Raw genomic sequence first — 20853 nt, 5'->3', positions numbered from 1 at the left:
ACTTTAGGAATGTGCATTTTAATTCTGCAAAGATCTGTGGTTGAGCAGGAGTTGCAGAGTGCAGAAAGTTAAACTTGTGTATAGTATCCTTCAAGGCCAGGGCCTTAGGGAGACTGCATGATGATGGAGTGTAATGATTTTTAACAGCAGGAGTTTGAGATGATCGCATTATTCACAAGTGATGAAGCCAGATATGCTGATAAAGTCTTTATGCCACACTCTCGTGTGTTCTGGATGGGCTGTGAGCTTGGCAGAAGACTCTACCCTGAAGGCATTTTGCAGTTTTTATTATTAATCATATTCAAATCCACACATCCATAAGGACTAGATGACATTACCAATGGTGTATCATTGTGGCAGTATTATAACATAGTAAATAATTTGCGCTACTAATACCTTATACAATAATATATATTTGTTTTATTTTTAAACATAAGCTTAGGATACACATCAAAGTGCAGCTTTTTCTGTGCTTGCTTCTAGTTATTCATTGATGATTTAATTATAAAATCTAGCATGGCTTAAGGAGTTACCCATTTCTGAACTTTGGCAAGATCACACATCCAGAAAGAGGATTTTATTTGATGTACAATTGAGAAAGTGATTTTGGCTGACTGTAGAGATCAGGGGAGGCAGTCTCTCTGGTGTATAGGTACTGACTTATTTTTAGAATACATGAAAACAGAATGTCTGTGGAGTTCACATGTGAGAAAAACAACTTCACTCCACCTAGCACTATATTTGTTTAATTATGCCATTTTTTAATGTTCTGAAGCTGGGGGTAGTGATGGTGGGAATGGAAGAGTATGCTTAAAATATGAAAGTGTTCCATAGACATACACCAGAGTTGCAAAGTGTTCATTCTTTTGTAAAATAACAGCATGGGATGAAAGGAGGTTTACCCTTTAAGCTTAAAACAGAGTCCAGATTGCCCTTCATCCATTCACAGGAAGGCTGAATAAGGAGTCTGATTAAGGCTGATTAAGTTTGTGAATGTCCTCAATGTTGTGGTGTGGGGAAGGAGGTACTGATTCAGGCAGGAAGAGAGAAGTGTGTGCATTTATCATAACAAACTGCTGGACGATCTCCTATTCTTCTAGAGTAGTTTTCTAACATGCTTAGTATGTTTCCTGAAAATGAATCAAGTGAAGGCAAACTCCAGGACTGAGAGCTGATTCATAATTTACTGTTGTTTGAGCATTTGTTCCACGCAGTCTTTTGAGCTGCATTTTTGATTAACCTTGGCTGACTTTATTTACAGAGCCATAGGCTTGAAAAGTTACGTGAAATCTTTCCTTATGGTACCATAGGCTTGAAAGGTCATGTGAAAACAAATTACTCCTGCTGGGTGTGTTCTGCCCAGATCAGTTGTTTCTACTCAATCACAAAAATTCCCAGAAGCTGCATCTGCAGTCATTTGCAATTTATTTATTAATATGAGGCCAGTTCTTAAATACCAACAAAACAGTGTATGATACAATCTAAGATATTAATAACTATTGAAGTCTCTGGACAATTTTTAATTTTATGTTCTGTAGGTTTTTTTCTTTGGTTTCTTTGCAATGAAAATGTGAAAGTTGTTTTCTGTTGTAGACTGTTAACTGTGTTAATTGTCATTTTTAGGGGCTGCTCACTTGACAGAATGTGTGCATATGAAAGGATCTGTGGCTTGATTTGGTCTTTTAAACATGTCTCTAAATATAATGCAGCATGACTTTTATGTATCCAAATTGTGTGTAATCCTCATTTTTGGACCCGCAGCAGCCTACACCATCTTTATTCTCGGAAACAGGATTTGCTACGAGTACTGGACATTTCGCCCTCATTAGCTTGTTGCTCAAAGCTCACCAAGTTGTGTTATTGTTGATTTGCATGTGAATACTGCTAGTGTATCCATGTTGCTGCTAGCACATTTCAAATCAAACATTTTGTCCCACATATTTGTGCAGCTTTCCATCTTCTTTCCTGGTACTGCACAATCATAGCCTCGCTCTACTTCTGAGTTACGCCTGTTTTCTAGATCTGTTTCCTCAGCTGATCCTTTTAGCATTGCTCCAGCTTCTGTACATGCGTGACAACATGGAGCTTTGATAACTGGCTGCTCAGTGCAGTGCTGGATACCTGATAGGTGACTGCAGAAGAGCGGAGCCTGAAGCAAAGGCTGGACTCAGAAAGCAGAGATTGCGAAAATGCTTTTATCTTCAAATGTATTATCAGAATTTGTTCAGTTTCTAGGCTGCCTTTCTCCAATAACGACTCAGGGCAGGTAGTAAATCCAATAAAAGAGAAGCTCAATAAACTTTATGTTTTCTCTCATGGAAGCATACAAAACTGGTTAACTTAACAGAGGTGGTGGTGTAGCTGCTGCACCTGCTCCCTCTCTCCCTCTTGCTCCCTACCTCATCTGCAGGTAGCTGCCTTCCATTCCCTTAGCTGCTTGCAGTAACAAAATTCCTGTGCTTATTTTAGCAAGATGCTCACAAAATTGTGGGAACATGTATTGCAGCATGGTGTAGAAACAAGAATGTCCCAGCATATATCTATATCTATATCTATATCTATATCTATATCTATATCTATATCTATATCTATATCTATATCTATCCCAAACCTTGGAGAATAAACCTCTTTTCAGGCATTACTCGCATGTGAAAACAAGAGAAACACTAAGCTCGAGGCCCCACATTGCCCTCTGTGAATTGAGTAATGTACTTCTGAAGCACAGTGTTTCCTATACAGGGACTGGAGGGGGCATGGGGTGGAGGGGGCAATTGCCCCAGGCACATTTTTCTGGGGGGTGCTCACACCGCCCTCCTGGAGCCAGCCCTGTGCCACTTTGCAAGACTGGGATCTGATCAGATCCCAATGGCCATCTAGCCCAGCAGTGGCCAAACAGATGCTTGTGGGAAGAACACTATCATGACCTGTGAGGGACAGCACTCTACCCACCTGTGATTCCCAGCAACTGGTATTCTGAGGTATGCGGCTTCTGACAGTGGAGGTGCAGCATGGCTATCACGGCTTGTAGACATTAATAGCCTTATCCTTTACTTATTTGTCTGATCTGCTTTCAAACCCATCAAAGTTGGTGGCCGTCACTGTGGGAGCGAGTGCCATAGTTAAACTATGCGCTTTGTGAAGAAGTATACTTGCTTTTGTCTGTCCTGCACCTTCCAACATTCATCTTCATTGAAAAGTCTTTCTCTTCTGCCTACTTCTGTGTGAATATGTTTTTAACCCTTAATGGAAAAGTGTGTGTGAATGTATTGTGAGATGCTTGACAGAACCTGATAGCCAGTTCTTACATATTTCAAGTACAACAAATTTGTTGTTACTCTACAAACTGTATTTGTGTGTGTGTGTGTTCCTATGTATTCATGTACATGTGTGTGTGTATGTAGTTCTTTTGTTCATTTTAATCTTTGCTTTTATTTCCCCTCATTTTATCCCTGGTTTCTTTCCTTGCCTGCCTGCATGTAATTGTGCACATAATTAAGGCTGGCAAGATAAACACCTACAGCTGCTCCATGGAGGAACCCAGCCAAGACTGACACTATTCCTGTCCTGCATCGTTTGCCAAGGCACTGAGGCTTGGTTGTCAGCATCTATTTCCTCTGTGTATCTACTACTAACCCCAAGCATCTTACTTAATATGTTGACACACTGTGGCTGATAGCAACATTGGGAGTTTTGTCAAGCGCAGCATGGTTGAGCCTTTGTAATTTTTAGGAAGAATAGTGGTAATTGCAGCTGCAGGTATAGAGCCACCTTGGCTTACATCTTTTCAGAATGGTCAGTCAACATGCGGAACTTCATGTCCTCAGGTGCAATTTACCCCTGTTTGTTGTTTGTTTTTACCTTCGTCTGTATGCCAGAGAAATTGATGGTATCTTGTCAAAAGTTTCCTAATTCATTACAATATATTTTTTATTAATAATAACATGAAACAATACAAACAACAAATAGTGGATATTGTTCACCAGATACAAATACAGTAATTATGTATATAAGGCAGAAAATAATAGCAGCATGCTAAGTTAAATAACCAAGCCCAAAAGATCTATGAGTTATTGGGGGGGGGGGAGGGAGGTGTCCTAGGTTCCTCTGGGTGACAGTTAATAAAAGAAATAAACATAAACCAATCAGCATTGAAAGTATCTTTTTTTGTTTCTGCACACATCACTCTACCGTGTGCAAAAGTAAGTCAAAACCAAGTTCCATGCCGTCTCACACCACTTTTGAATAGTACATCTACACACATTTTCCCAATGTAACCGCACCTCCATGTGTGCTGCCAAAAGGAGGTAGTTTATCAGGTTCTTAGACAGCTAATCCCTCTTCCCTTTCAATATCTCTGTGAAGGAGATCAGTAAGGATTGCAAAAAACCTTACATATTTATTTTCTTGACAGGAAGCTTTTCCTTCCCTAGGATGGAAGAAGTTGTTTTTCATTCTACCTTCCCGAAGAAGATACACCATGGGGACCCCAGTTTCCAACTATGTGCTCTACTATAGCTACTATATAAATCTATATTTCTATCTGTCTGCACTATTTATACTATATACTATAGCTACTGTATGATATACCTGAATGAAATACTGTTGAGAAGACACTGAACTGTATTTTGATCCAGTCTTTCCTGGCCACAAGTTCCCTAAACAAGCTTTCCATTTCCATTTGAGTAGGGTGGAGGGAATTGGGTCCTTGTTTCTAAGAAAATCTGTTGTGTTGTATTATTTGAAGATGAGATATTTGTAAGATATTCAATCCAAATGTATTATTTTGCAGGTACTGAGCAACAGCAGATAAATGTTGCCCCCTCTTCAGAGACTTTTACCAACTGGAGAGCTATATTATCACCAACATGGCCTTCTAGAGAACTTGAGTCTTCCTCAGTGGGTGACATTTCAATGAGGCAAGCCTTGGAGAATGCCAATCTGCTTCAGATAATAAAAAGTACTTTAGCAGAGACACGGACGAGAACTATGGACCAAACTAGGTTTTTGCCAAGCCTATATCAAGGCAGTGGCAACAGCGCATCCCAAGAACCTTCTGAGGTATCAGCTGAATCACCAGTGAAGTCTCAAGATGCTGACGAAATGACTATTGTATCAGGTTTGCCTCAAATCAGTGTGTTACCCGCATTGTCCACATCATCACCAGTGACACATTCAACTACTACTGTGTCATCCCAGATAATGCCATATGCAACATCCTCCATTTCAAAAGAAATCACATCGGGATCAGACATATTTTCAACCTCTCCATTACCACCCCCTTTGCCATTGGTAAAGGAATCACCTCATATCATGATTGTTTCCAATTTGACTGTGCCACCCACCCAAGTGCCTTTGTCCACAGATACAGAAAATCCATTCAGCATAAACACAGTTAATAATTATTTAAATAAAACTTCAGGTAATCCACAGAGTATGATAGTGCCTGGAAATTCCAGCGCAACAGAATATGCAGTATCCAGAAAGGATGGCAAAGAGTTTTCTGTTGCCACCTCACTTAGTAATGACATTGGATTGATTAGTGGTCATTCCACAATACCAGCAGGGACACAATCACACCCAGAAGATAGGAAACTGCACTCTTCTGCTTTGCATGCAATAATATCCAATAAGACTTCTCTCCTATTATCCAGTCACAGAGTGCCATTGAATTCTAGCAGAAATATTTTTTTCTCTGGATTCACTCACAAAGCATCTTTTGTAGCAGAGCTCCCGACTAAGCCACCAGATGCCATGACACATCATAAGGAGAGTAGCATATATGCAACTGCATCATCTACAGTTCATAAGAACAAGACAGTTCCTTGGATTTCTGCATCAGCCCCCCATACCTTAAGTACTTCACCTGCACAATTTAAAATGATGACTGATTTGCTGTCTGCATCACTTTCAAGTTCTTCCAAAGAGAGAGATTTATTAGCAGTATCTGAAAATCCAAGACCTTTTCGTTTGTCTCTCCCAGCAGTGCCAACTGGAGCTATTTCAGAGGCAATAAGCAAAAATAATGCAATCGCTCCAGCACCCGCACCTACTAGTATACCAGCTTTTTATCCAGCAGATAAAGTCGTTTCCTTAATAGAGGGGACTGATCAAACTTCTGATGCAGCTGGACATCAGACTGTTTCAGCACCAAATGATAAAGTTCCTTCCAATATTCATTTAACAAATCCTTATGCCACAGAATCAAAAACAGAGATTTCTGATACAGCTTATGAAACCAGTGAAAACACACCTCCCATAGCCTATGAAGCCTTGGTAAGATCATTACAACGTCGGTCTTTCACCAAAGATGCTAGTGACACAGTGTTCACAAATGTTGATGTGAATAGATTATTTCCTTATCAGTCACCAGGAACGCAAACCACAAATGTTTCTTTAGAAACTCCTGCCAACGAGCAAATTCTCAAGAGAATTTTGCCATTTGAAAGAACCAGCTCCAATAAATTTTCAGTGTCTTTGCCAACTTCTGTTGGAGGCCTTTTAAAATTTCGTTCCACAGCCATGTTTATATCTCCTCCTGATAATTTTAGAAGTTCTCGATTAGCAGATTCTAATGTGGGAAGGCCAATTCTTAGCTTAATAGAAGAGGAGGAGAGAAATGTGAAGGTATCCACCACTATGATGCCCCATGCAGAATATTTATCTCATCTACCTTTAAATGAATCTGATGCTAAAATGCATGAAACCTTACATACAGTTGATACTTCCTTCAGGACTGCTATCTCACCTTTGGATATATACATGTTTCCCTCTTCTACTCCGGCAACAGAACGTTTGGAAAGCCCAGTGCCTGCTTCCCTAGAAGTTTTGAACACTGCTTCGAAAGGCATCTTAGATACTTCAAATGCAGGAAAGATTTTAAAAACCACACCATTAGTTCCTGTGTGGGACCCTGGAAGCTGGCTGTCATCTACTGGCATAAGTATGTCTTCAGGAAAGACAACAACTCAAGTGTCCCGGGTTGCAGAGGACTATGTGAGCCCTACAGCTTTAAGAACAATATATACAGTGGTTCCAGGCCTACAGCAGCAAACAAATTATGTAAATAAACAGATGCCTTCTAGCACAGCCATATCACCCATTAGTACATCTGTAACAGTTCTCCCAAATTCTTCAGTTTCAAGTGGAAGAAATTCTAAGAGCTTCACAGAATTTAACACATACCCATTGACTGTAGAAACATCTTCTGGCCAGTATGCATCCTTTCCAAATAACCAAAGTGCTCTCTCACAGGGCACAGAAGTCCCATTGCTGCAATCTATAAAGGACACTCGTACACATGGAAATATTTTGGAATATTTTACTGTCAGGAATATGAATGTCACTTCGAGCTTTGGGAAAAAATCCTATCCTGTGTATGAGGACTTCACAGCTGCTAATACGAGGACGTCTACTAGCACAGATGCACTTTCCTCTATTTTGACAACATATGATCACTTATGGCCTTTTGTTTCTTATGCCAAGTCCCAGACTATGTTGAAGCCTCAAACAACTAATTCTGGAAACCTTTTTGCATCAGCAGATGCCTTCTATGCAACATCATCTCCCCTATCACTGGCTTCTAAATTCATTGCTAAATTAACTGTTCCAGTAAATAAGGAAATTAGTGCTGTTAGCAGTAAAAAAACAACATCTCACAGCCTGGTACATGAATCGCTAAGCTCAACACCAGTATTAAATGTTGAAGAATACATGACTTCAGGAAAACCAACACAGTTCACAAATGGCCCTGTTTCAGGAGCAAATAATCACTTGAATAAACAGCTAACAAGTACAGGAGGGTGGGACACAAAAGGTACAAGTGATATAGATCCAGTTAAAATGCATAATGAAGCCACAAAGATCACTCCATTGCAAACACATACCACTAACACAGCCATCATAACCTCTGTTCATGCATCACAAACACGACTAACTACTCCTTTGTTGCCAAAAACCAACTTTACCCATTCTGTCATTACAGTGTTACCGTCTGTGTCTCCTGGTGTAATACCATCTGTAGCAACTTCAGAAGCAACACCAGTTACAGGAAAATCAGCTCCAACATCACCAATGCTGACTTCATCCTTGTTCTCACTGAGCACTGAAAATTCGCCATCTGTGATGGCATTAAGCACGTTGATATCAACACTAGCAAAAAATAATACTGCCACAAAAATGGCACCAACTTTAAGCCCAGTAGTGACACGTGCAGCCTTTCCAGTTGTATCAACAGATGAGTCTACAACACCTGTGCACTCCACTAGCTCATTTCCAGTCACAAAAATGAGTACAGTTTCAGCCCCCACAACACATGCACCAAGACAAACTGAAACAGCAACACATGACACCAAGAAATCCACAAGTTCAGACACCAGTAAAACATCAACTGCATACCCACTGACAATTACAGCAGCTTTGACATCTATTACAGCATCAGCGAAAACAGCTAGACTTCTCCCTACACCTGCCGAAAATACTTCCGCTGCTACTACAACAGTGTCAACTTCAGCTTTTGCTAATGTGACAACAGTTCTTCCTTTGGAATGCCAGCTCTCCAGAAACCTTCTCATTAAGACAGGTATGAGTATGTTGAGGGTTAGTTATCCCGAGGCATTGCATTTTCTAATGAAGACATAATATGAATGTCAATTAGCATTATTATTATTTAAATAGTTTAATAAATGACACCAGATAAATTGCAGCTAATTTGATGGATAGATTCTTTGTTAGTTTTTGCAAATCTGAATGATTGTTGATAGTGGAGTGCACGTGCTGCTACTGTAAGTTCATACAGCCCAGTTCAAACTGTGGCCATGTCCTATTTCCTCCATCACTGCCAGGTGGCTGTACCAGTGAGGCCAGAGAATCCAGTGCACCAGAGATCAGTATGTTCCAGCTAGGAAGGGAGCTGTCCAGCAAAGGTGTCACAGAGAGCACAATTTTCTGGCTTGGTAATGGCTAGCCTTCAACTAAGCAGGTTTATTGCTGACTCTGCTGCCCATCCCTGATCTGAACTGCGTGAGAAGTTTCCTCCTCACAAGTAGGAGTAGAAGGCCTTGTGCTGTCAAATTGGCTCTTCAGATCATTGGGGCTTCTGCCTCCTCTGTTCCTAGAAATTATTTTGGAAGGTCTGGTACTGATCACGGCACATCGGTTCTCCTGAAGACGTGGATTCCTCAAGCAGGACATCTTCATGAGTGATGGCCTTGGGAGACTTTATGGGGGTGAGGGTGGTATGTCAAATTCTGCTGAAGCCCCATGAACACTGTAGGGGATGTGGCTAGCAACAGGTTTCTTCGTTTCTTCCACAGTTTCCTCCAGTTCTGGGCTCATCTTGATAGGAAACAGTGTGTCTGGACATGTCACTGTGAAATGCTCTCATATAACTTGCATGTAAATATGTTTAGGATTGCTGCCATGACCTGTTTCCTATATAGTATTGTAGCCGTCTGTATAACACCTTCCTAAAAACGCAGTAATTGCAGCTTTATTTCTTCCCAGCAATAACTGGTAACTGCATTTTCCTGTACATGATGGACCCACAAGCAGATTTGTCACATCAGCTCATAGAATTAATATTACCAATTTACAACACGTGTTCTAGTGCCAAGACATTAACTGCAGCCTTTGAAATTGCTCTAGATGGAAATATCATGGATGCAGTGGACTTCATTATTGACAATTCCCTAACACTTTCCATGCTGAAATTGTAGTATAGATAGCTGTGTGTGAGACAGGTCACCTACATTTTGCATTTGCAATCTTGGGTGTAGGAGGAAGGAAAGGATAGAGCTAGATCAGGCACCCCCAAACTCCAGATGTTTTGGGACTACAATTCCCATCATCCCTGACCACTGGTCCTATTAGCTAGGGATGATGGGAGTTGTATTCCCAAAATATCTGGAGGGCCGAGTTTGGGGATGCCTGAGCTAGACTGATGGAGTTGATGATCTCTGGGTGGGATTAAACTGAGAAGTTGAGTCAGTGGAAGCCCTGCTGAAGAACGTCTGCTTATGAAATGGAGCTTCCCTTGTTGTTTCCCAATGCCCCTGAACTGGCTGAATAGCATGGGGAGGGGTGTGTGTGATCGTTCTGTCTGGAAGCCAAAATATCTGTCCTGATGGAACTATCACCTTAGCGTAATGTTGAATTCCTCCCTCTGTCGTGTTACGTTAGAAGAAATGTACACATCTCTCGCTAGCCATATCTCTTGCTTTTATAGTCACAAAAATACTAGAAATGTTTGTGACTACTAAATGATGGCAAAGTTGATACAAAATGTAGTGGCTTGTTTCATTAGGGCAGCAAAGCAGGGGATTTGTATTGAAGCATTTGTGTAGACTATTCAGTGTGTGATTGAGTGAAGTTGCTTTACATCAGGGATAGCTAATGTAGTGCCTCACGGATGTTGCTGGACTCCAGCTCTCATAGTCTTTGACTATTTGCCATGCTGGCTGGGGCTGATGGCTGATCTGGAGGGTACTACATTGGATGCTTCTGTTTTAAAGCATATTGGCACATGCCCTCAGAAAACCCATGCTTTTCTCTCTGTCCACCCACTCTGTTACCAACACAGTTCCAGTGTATGGATTTATTTTTAGGTACATTGTACAGGGAAGCTAATAATGCATACTGAACTTGTTTTTCTTTTCAAATCAACAGGGATGTTGATTTGCTTATTACGATCCACTTTGCAAATTCTTCCAGACTAGTATCTCTGAGTCATATGTGTTAATATGCATCTGTAATGCTAAAATGCTTCCTTAATGTATCTGCAGATAATCCTTTACTGAAAAAAATTGCTATGGTTATGACTCAGTGTGCCTGTGTGGGTTTTAAATAAGTAGCAACTTAACTGTCTTCAGTTCCCAACAATAGCATTTCCTCGGCTTGAAGGTTTCGGTGCTAAGCATAAGTTCACTTCCAGACTGCAGCTGCTTCGTAGAGCCCATGTGAGCAGTCATTAGGCTTTTGAAAAGGATTATTAAGCAAATGAACAGAGGGTGCTTTTTAACTAATGTGTAACTTTGCATTCTAGTTTTGTTTCTGAACACAAGAAGACTGCTGCTGAGCGACTCCTTAAAGCAGAATGTCACAAAAGGTCTCACCCAGGCATTGCGACGAGCTTTCAGCCAAAATGTCAATGCTCAAGTAAGCAAATTTAGTCATTTTTTAAAATAATCAAATTAAGAGCAAAGGCCAAGGAGAGAATGGGAATTGTCTCCACTCACTGTTATAATTATTTTTCTGTTGTATTTCAGATTGTATTGTATTCCTAACACCTATGCATACAGATCCATACAAATAACCCATTAGCACTTTTTTCTTTAGAAAGTGGGGGCAATTGATGGAACTGTATTTTGGGTAGAATTTTGTCTGAGCGGTGTCTTCCTTTCTTGTTGCCAGATACTGTGATGCTATCTGTTGGGAGTCAGGAAAAAAAAATTAAATACTGAGCACTAAATTCTATAGCCAGTCATATAATTCTTGCCATTTTGGCTATAGTATACTGATAATCCAAAGTCATTTCAGATGTTGTTGTTTTTTAAAAAGTAACTAGGGTATTTTTTAAATGTGTGTGTGTGTGTGTGTGTGTCTGTGTAAACCCATTTCCCTTCTCCGTCCCCATCAGTAGAAATTGGGCTTTTGACAATTTGAAAATCACACATGTGGGATCATTTCTCAAGTGTGACTGAAAGAAATTTGATTTCTGCTATCATTATAGTTTTATAGCTTAAGCATTTAAAGGTTTTATAATCTTATAATGCTTTGGGATGGAAAAGAAATTATTTCTAGCTTAGCAGCATGACCCTATGTGAGTTTGCTCAGAATAAGTTCAGTGGGACTTACTCATGAGTAAATGTGCATAAGAATACAACTTAGCTGTTGCATTTTCAACACCTGAGAACTGAAATTGATATACATAAATGTAAACATTCTATGCTGTCATCTAAACTGAATGTTTGAAAGGATGCGTTCTGTCCCCTGTCCCTTCCCTTCTGGAGAGTATCTATTTGTGTAGGATTAGAATTGTGTGTATTTGACTTGGATATTTGGAACGCTGGTGGAATGTCTTCCTGTGCCACAGCCTTAAGCTGTATGTGAAAGTATGAGAGCATATAATATTTCTATATGCCATTTACAGTCAGGTTTATGTCACTTGGAAGATAATATTTCTATACTTCTGCCATGAACAAGGAAGAAAAATGACTTTAATATCAATTTTCTTGCCCTGGTTAGGTTTATATTTCTCATTTTTCTTCAGTATACCAGTTACCTGTAGAATTTATTTACTTGAATTTAAGGCTGTCCAGGGCATGAGTTTTTACTTGTTCTGATTGAAAAATGTTGCCATTTTGCAATGATGACAGCCTGTTTTATTGGAAAGTACAGCTCTTTTGAGTGGAATATATAAGAGTGATTCAAATGGGATGTGACTTCTAATTTATTTTTGGTATGATTGTCAGCTATCTTGTGGGAGTTGTCCAATGGCAGCAGGCCTCAAGGCATCAGAAATGAGGGAATTGGGAATAGTTTTGTTCTGAACTCAGCTTTTCCACAGCTTATCAGTCTAGGAAGTTCAGTAAATGGCTGCCACTCCTGTTAGTCTATCCTCTAGCATGTATGATATATTAGTTTCTTTGAAGCTTAATATTTATTCTAATAGAAAACAATTTTGGCTTTAAAAAATGGGGCTGGGAGGGAGATTTGAGGCACCTTGATCACTGTCTATCTTAATTACATGAAACTAAGAGTTGTCAGGACCTGGGTGGTGCTGTGGTCTAAACCACTGAGCCTAGGATTTGCCGTTCGGAAGGTCGGCGGTTCGAATCCCCGCCACGGGGTGAGCTCTCGTTGCTTGGTCCCAGCTCCTGCCCACCTAGCAGTTCGAAAGCACATCAAAGGGCAAGTAGATAAATAGGTTAGTCATGCTGGCCACATGACCCGGAAAAACTGTCTGCGGACAAACGTTGTCTCCCTTGGCCAGTAAAGCGAAATGAGTGCCACAACCCCAGAGTTGTTCACGACTGAACTTAACTGTCAGGGGTCCCTTTACCTTTAAGAGTTGTCAGAGGACAAGCACTGATGAAAATAGATCCCTAGTGACTGTAACAGTAACACAATGAAAATATAATTCTTAAGATGTTTAACAACATTAAATGTACAATTCCAATGAAATTATATATATTCATTTGTTTCTAAAACCATCCTTAACAGCAGCATGTCCAAAATCCATTTTGGGGGCCTAATGCAGCCTGCTGGTTAATTTAATCTGGCAGTTTAATTCCTAGGGTAAAATCCCAAAAAACCTCAACAACTTCAATCCTAAAAAAGGTCAACAACTTTGGTCGGCCCTTCACTTCATCAAATCTGGCCCTCTTTGAAAAAAGTTTGGACACCACTGCTTAACAGCATTAACTTTTTAACTTGACAAAACTGTGATATCCATGTCTTGCCCACATTTTTTACTGTATCGCAAAATCCTGAATGAATGAAAACACCTTAAAACGGTTTCAGAAGGCCAGCAATGAGGGGGACAGTTTAATTTGTAAAGGCAGGAGTTCAAAAGTTGGGTCGTCATCTTGGATAGGGTCATTTTCTGTGCTGCTGCAGAATTTAACTTACCCATAGGAGAAACCAGAAACAGAGCATCTCTCACTGATCTCCAGGCTTGGGTTGGCACATACATGTTTATAGTATAAACATAGAAGAAGATAATGGAGCAGAGGCAAAATGATAATTTCAGGTTTGTTGTTCTTATCTGACAGATAATAAGGCAGGTTGTTGTGGAAAGAAGGAAAGGGTCTTTTATTCATTGCATACATTTCTCTGTTGGATACCCAAGAGACTTTAGTTGCCAGAGGAAGGGACAACATTTGAGTGGCTTTATTCAGGATATATTAATGTTCTGGGGCTCAGGTGGTGCGAATATGCTCAAAATATTTCAACTTCTACCACAGAAAAAATTGTAAAGGAACAATGTATACGTCGGCGCTAAAGCTTATTTAATTCTGCGCAGTTGTCTGTTTGGGTGAGGTGGGATTGGGAGAAAGCAGTTCTGTCATTTTCCAAATTAGTGAGTGAAAAAGTGGGTGAAATTCCTGGTTCTGATGAGAACTGTGGCTGCTGTTCAATCTCACAAAAGATCAAGGAGTCCATCAAGGGCCATGTGTGCTGGTAAGGATGCAATAGGAGCACGACTGGTGTTGGCTTTACAACTGTTTTGGCACCAGGTGAAAACCTACCTATTTGTTGAGACGTTTGAAAGTTGGCCATTTTAAAGCTGATTATTTTAGTCTGCTCCTTTTGTGGGTGTCGTTTTATTTGTTGTGTGCTGTATTTCTCTGTGTGAAAATGGGACAATGTGATTGTGGATCTGTTTGTTTCTCATACATGGAAGCTCCTGGTCTCTTGCTTAACTAGGGTATGGTCAAACAATAGAACTAAGTAGCTAGCTTTTAATGTATATAGAAATAGCAAGTTTCATTCCCCCAGGGCGCAGAAGCTGATACAAATTTCATTAATATATTACCTAACAAAGAATACTGAAACAACTTACAAAGCCAGGCCAAAACCAACATCATCCATGTAACCTGGAGTTCATTCAGAAAATCTTGTTGATGTTTTCAGATTGTTTAGTGAACTATGAGAGAGGTGACCACAAGGCTTGGGATGTTCCTGTGTATAAGTCAGCATCAAGGCTAGTTGCAACAGATGGGAACAGATTTAGAGGTCACAGGTACAAGTGCAGTGGACACTTTTGATTTTGCACTTGTTCTTTAGCTATTAATTAAACTTTTTTTCTTTAGTTACTCATCATTTTACAAACAGGAATGTTTGTTTGAATTGCATGTGTGTAAATGATTACTATTTAAAAAGTGGTTTAGAATAAATGGTGGATTAGATCAAAGGTTGAGGAATAGTCAACATTATTTGATTTCTATACCACTTTATATATTAAAAATATATCTAAGCAGTATACAGAAAACTGAAGCAACAACAGACAAGTGAAGCAAAATACTACAAAAATGGGGATGCGGGTGGCGCTGTGATCTAAACCACTGAGCCTTTTAGGCTTGCCAATCAGAAGGTTGACAGTTCAAATCCGTGCAACAGTGGTGAGCTCCTGTTGCTCTGTACCAGCTTCTGCCAACCTAGCAGTTCAAAAGCATACCAGTGCAAGTAGATAAATAGGTACTGCTGTGGCGGGAAGGTAAATGGTGTTTCTGTGTGCTCTGGCTTCCATCACGGTGTTCCGTTGCGCTAGAAGCTGTTTAGTCATGCTGGCCACATGACCTGGAAATCTGTCTGTGGACAAATGCCTGCTCCTGAAGCGAGATGAGCGCCGTACCCCTTAGTCGCCTTTGACTGGACTTAACCGTCCAGGAATCCTTTATCATTATCAGTTCATTTTCCTTCTGACACACCCTCCCTCTCAGCTTCTGGATTCTCACCCAGGGTCCAAACAAACTCAGACCACCCACAAAAGTATCACTCCGAGAAAAGCTCCTGGTCTCTCACTCTAGGTATGCTTTTTATGGGCAAGCCCAAGGTAGATGGCACTTCCTCAGGCTGTCCACAGTTGTATCCCATTCAGCTGCACTCTCCATACCTAGTTCCAGGTACAGCAGGTTTGTTGACTTTCACAGGGGGTCCAGTGGATGGGGAAAGGACCTCCCTCTACTCACCCCCTGTCCTTTCCTCCTCCTCCAGCTATCTATGTATGCTTAGTTACTTTTGTGGAGCAGGATTTGCAGGGCTAAGTGTAGGTTCATATTTCGCTAGTCATTTATGCAGCTCTCTCTGAGGTTCTCAATTCTCAACTCTTAAGTAGCCCAGCTTAAATTGATTAGCCTTGAGAAAGAAAGGTATGTGACGTTCAGATGCATTCTATTTTTCTGTGTGCTTTTTTCAGGTTGAAGTTCTGGAACAGTCAAACAATGTGACAGTTGGTTACTATGTAACTCACGAGAGTCTGGTTTTTATACCTGCTGTGGTTATCGAGATGTTAATTGCATATGGTGTGAGTAATGCCACCTTGGATATTAAGCAACATGTGCCAAATCTTCATTCTGTTGCTGTCTTAGCCTTGCCATGGGACCCACTGCCAGCTTACCACTTTCAGCTGAAAACAGGCAAGTCATAAACACACAGCTTTGTATAAATCCCTACCGTAAATGTCCTGGTATCAGCAAAAATATTGTTTGGATTCAACGGGGATGAAATAATCCAAGATGTCACTTCATGAAATAAATCTTAGTTGATTAATTGTAAGAGGTTTAATAAAATTTGCTGAAATTTATGCATGAAATAAGAGGTCTCAAGCAATAGCACACTTTGCCTCTGTATGCATCAAAGCAGGCATCATTTTAGTTGAAGCATTCCTTATTGTGTGAGAGCGAAGAGGGAACAACTCTCTTAAAATGGTGTTTGCCACCTACGGTGTTACTTAGTATATGCATTAATAATGTACTTCTGCTGTCAGATTTCAGTATTTTTCTAGCTGATCATGAGTTTTCAGCCACACACTTATCAATGTGAGTCTTCCCCCCACACTTTATGGTAGGGGTGGGCAACCTGCAGCCCACAGCTTAAGTCCAGCAGTGGTCTCCATTTGGCCCATGAGGCTGTTTCTCCCAAACCATGCCTACCTGCATCACACCGTACATTATATATGATGTCAGGTATAGGGCAGGTGGAGACACGGTTGCCAGGGCACAAGCAGGAGCTTTAAAAAGCAAGCCCAATCAGGCACTGGGGAAGGAGGCTTGCTCTTGCTATCAGTCATCTGGGATTGATAATGGGAAGGAATTAACTACACCAGGGCTGGTATAGCTAAGGGTCTGTCTTTGGACAAGTTGAGAGAATGAAATGGCTTAAGATCCTTCAGACCCAGTTGCTGGGAACATGCTTTATATGGGCAAACCAGGAATCCACATGGGTGGAAGGATCAACCCATTGTCTGGAATGGACTGAAAAAGGGACAATAACTTATTATGAAAAGGCTACCACTCCCACTTCCTGCCCTGATTGCCCTGAGGACCTCTTCCCTCTTTCCTTCATATGCAGGATTGGTCTACCCAAAAGGGAAATAATGTATTTATATTCACTAAACACTTGGCTATTCTTCATCTAGAACTGCAGTTTGTGGGTCAATCTGACAACATACAGTCATGCAGATTTGTTCAGACCATGGAACAAAGATTGCAGAAAGCATTTCAGGATGCTGAGAGAAAGGTCTTGAACACCAGTAGCAAGTTAACTGTTCAGGTAATATTCTTTAACATTATTAGTCAGCTTTTATGGGTTATGCCTGTAATACTTTGCAAAACTTTTATTAAACATGTTGTTATTGTTATAACTGCATATCCAATATGAAAATATTTTATATTATTTTGTTAATAGCTCAATGATTCTTATGGCTGCATCTGCTGCAACTGCTGTATAAACAAGCCCAACATTTATCATCTGTACTTTTTTTTTTAACAGAACCAGACATTAAATTGTAAACCTTTCAGATTAAGTTAATTTTATAAACAACATAATGTGAAATGGAATGGGTCTTGTTTACTCACGTTAATAGAGATATTTATTTTTCCAGAAGTTGAAAGGCACAATTATAAGTAGTCATATTGGCCCCAATCAACTATAGTACATATATATATGCCGTTTTTTTAACGCAACAAGGGATGTATACATGCCAACTGGCTTCTACCTCTATCATTCTAAATGGAAATTATATCAGGATAAAGCAGCATTGTAAACTGCTGTTCATTTATCAAAAATGTCTGTTCCATGTCAACATGTCCCCACCAGCTTTTCAGTTTGATATGCCATTTCATAATTACATGAGATTGCCCTACGCTCTTTAGAAAGCACTGGCACTGCAGATAAGTGGCCAAATGATTTTTTTAAGAGTCCTAACCTCACTGCATACCAGACATGCACAGCTTGTGCCCTACAATAATCAAAATCAGGAGGACCTGGGTAGGCTGTGCTATGTGGCTGGTATGTTTTATTGGCAGGTCATAAACAGAACAGAACTGGACTATACATTAGAATGAGCAAGAAGAGATGCAGCAATAGGTCAGGGAGAAATTGTTTTCAACTACGCCAGCAGAAAAAAATAGCTTTAAAGTTTGTAAGTGGGTACTTGTAGCGTTTTGCCATGGACTGGAATGGAGTAAATAGCTTCTTGGTATCATAGTGGAAACAGACCTGCCTTTTAAGTTCACTAAATCTATTTTAGTTACTTGATTAAAGATTATATTCAATGAAATTTTTGCTCTAGTGCAAGGATTAGTACCAGTACAACAGGATCCGTCCCCCTTTGCATGTGTCCTGCACTACCCCCAGATCTGCTCTGGAGGGTTGGGGGACCCCTAGGACAGATTTAGGAACTGCTGGGAGGAGAAGATGTGCGGATGGAATGTTCCCTTTAGTGCTGCGTTGAATACGACCCTCTGCTGTGTCTGTGGCCAGGGACCTGTGTACTTTCATTTATGTACAGTGCCTAGTATATTTTGGCCCTTTTTTCAAATAACAAAGGTGAAGAAGAGTAATCCTTGCTCTTTTGCTTTTCCTATGAACATCAAAAAAGATGGAGGCTTTGTCTGCCTAGATATTTGCTGCAGGTCAGTGCAAATTGAATGCACGTGCATTTGACCTGAGTAACCTGCTCTGTAAGCATCCGGGGATCTGTGTGGGCATGGCATTGCCTTGTTGAAAATGGCACTAGTCTGAAGACAGGCACGTTTTCTCCACCTCAACTTACTGCACCAGAAATTTGTGTTGATGAAAGTCCCCTACATGGAATATTGTGACTCACCCATGCATGGAACATGTTGTGTCCTTCTTACTTCGCCTGCTCTGTCCCTCTTCCACTCTGTTCTCAACTTGACTCAGTTTAAAGGGTTAATTTTTTCAGGGTTTCTCTACCTACACTTTGCACAGTTGCGCAACCCTTTAATAAAAGATGGGATCCCAATGCGATGAATGTTCAGAACGTTGAAAGGGAGCAGAACTTTGTATTATAGAAATGCAACCAAACCTGTGCATACCTGCAAACACATCAGCACTTTGTTATTAAGCTATAGGATATGCTTCTAAGACAGGAAGAAGCATGCAACAAACATGCTGTAAGCAAGAAGCAATACAGATGTGTCTTTAATTCTTGTCCATAGAATATAGGCAAGTGCTTCTAGTTTGATATTTTAGGTCACAGCTATAGTTGAGGAAGGTACCTTTCCCCTCAGTACAACCCTGTAATGAGCATGGTGCACAGCCCATACTTGTCCTATGCCTATCCTTACCAGACATGTGGACTGGCTGTACATATTGAATACAGATTTGTGGGATTATGCTGGTTCTGAACGGTAAAACAGCACCTTCTGAAATGAAAGCTGTCTGAGTTAGCCCTCCTTTGTCCTGGAGTGGAAATACTATTTTCCTCTTGGCTGCTTCTGTAACAAAGTTGGATAGTCTAGCCAAAGAGTTAAAACACCCACGAGCATGTGTGTTTAACAATGACAGCATGATTAACATTTTTCTTTGCCATGTGCACTAATGTAAGAATACGCAGAAAACAAGTAATGTCAAAATGAAGCTACTGGCTGTTTCTCCACTTTGGTCTTGTTTCAGATACTGAGCACATCAAATGTTTCTCAAGCTGTAACTCTCTTTTATGTGGTGAAAAATGAAAGCACAGTCTTAAACGGCACCGTGTCAAGCAACCTTCTCAATCATCTTTCAGCAGAATTGGTTGGATTCTATCTCACCTATCCACCTCTGACCATTGCTGAAGGTAAGCCTGCAAGGTGATCGAATTATTTGCATTCTTTCCGTGTTTGCTAGTTGACACTTTAAAAAACATTCCCATTGGAAGTTAAGCACCACAGCCTTTTCTGCTCCAAATATTTCTCCTGTGTAACAAGTGGTTCCTATATCCATCTAGACCAGGGGTCGGCAACCTAAGACCCATGGGCCACTAGCAGCCCATGGGGGTTGTTTAACCAGCCCATGGACCCCTGCCACCTGCTCGGGGACCCTTGTCGCCCACTTGGTTGGCTCCTGTACACCGTGCTAAACCGGCGCGGAGCCGAGTGGGTACCTCCTTCCACGATGCTGGCCGGCTTCCCATTGGCTGCAGAAAGCTCTTGCAGCCAATGGGAAGCTGTGCACGCCTCCTTCTCACCGGAAGGAGCGCCAGAAATAGCGCTTGCGCACCGCGGCATCTGTGGGACTGAACCGCCCAAGCCACAAAAACTTGGCGACTCCTATCTAGACTATGATGCTTCCTTTCTTAAAAGAAGCCCAGATCAGAAAAAAGTACAAAACCATGGTTGACGGTGCACCTCAGAAGGAAAACAGCTGGTTATTCATAGTGTTATGAACCACCAATATAGAGTATTTTGTGATATTAGCTCTTCATTAAATGACTGACTTTTTTGGTGGACTGTGTCTGTGGTCAAGATTTTCTTTAAAGTAGTGAACAGATAAATTAAAAACCTAGGGTAGGGATCTGAAAAAAATGCTGCACCATTCCTCTTGCAACAGAATAAAATCCTGTGCAGTACATAGACGGTAAAGATATGAAAGCCATGTCGCCAACAAAAATAAGTGACTTAAAATGCCAGGTGGACATCCATCCACTGTACACCAGAGGTCCAGTTTTCTGATTATGACCCCTCAAAATAAGGAGGTGCTAGATGGAATTGTGAGGTGAAGGCCTTTGCTGTTTCACTACATAAAGAAGACAACTACCTGGGTAAGGGAGCCCATAATGCCATTCTCCAAAGAATTCACAATAAAGCAGAAAGATGACTTGGGGTAATGAAGAAGGGAGCACAAACA

General features: G+C 40.7%; 1 protein-coding gene across 6 annotated transcripts in view; it reads left to right on the top strand.

The window, feature by feature from the left end:
• Positions 1–20853, top strand: part of KIAA1549L (KIAA1549 like) — a 155585-nt gene that overhangs the window by 59221 nt on the left and 75511 nt on the right. For 2 of the 6 annotated variants that reach the window (XM_083398016.1, XM_083398015.1), the window contains exons 2-7: positions 4790–5116; positions 7982–8578; positions 11039–11151; positions 15917–16136; positions 17138–17271; positions 19642–19804. In XM_083398016.1, coding sequence (XP_083254142.1) covers positions 4790–5116; positions 7982–8578; positions 11039–11151; positions 15917–16136; positions 17138–17271; positions 19642–19804 — 1554 coding nt within the window. Of the gene's footprint in view, positions 1–4789; positions 8579–11038; positions 11152–15916; positions 16137–17137; positions 17272–19641; positions 19805–20853 lie in introns of those variants that run through there. The other 4 variants (XM_083398013.1, XM_083398014.1, XM_083398017.1 and 1 more) reach the window with 3 other exon arrangements.

Source organism: Podarcis tiliguerta (genome assembly GCF_965153285.1).
Source record: "Podarcis tiliguerta genome assembly, chromosome: 1".
In the NCBI taxonomy this organism is placed as follows: Eukaryota; Metazoa; Chordata; class Lepidosauria; order Squamata; family Lacertidae; genus Podarcis; species Podarcis tiliguerta.
This window is presented reverse-complemented; position numbering and strand designations above follow the sequence as displayed.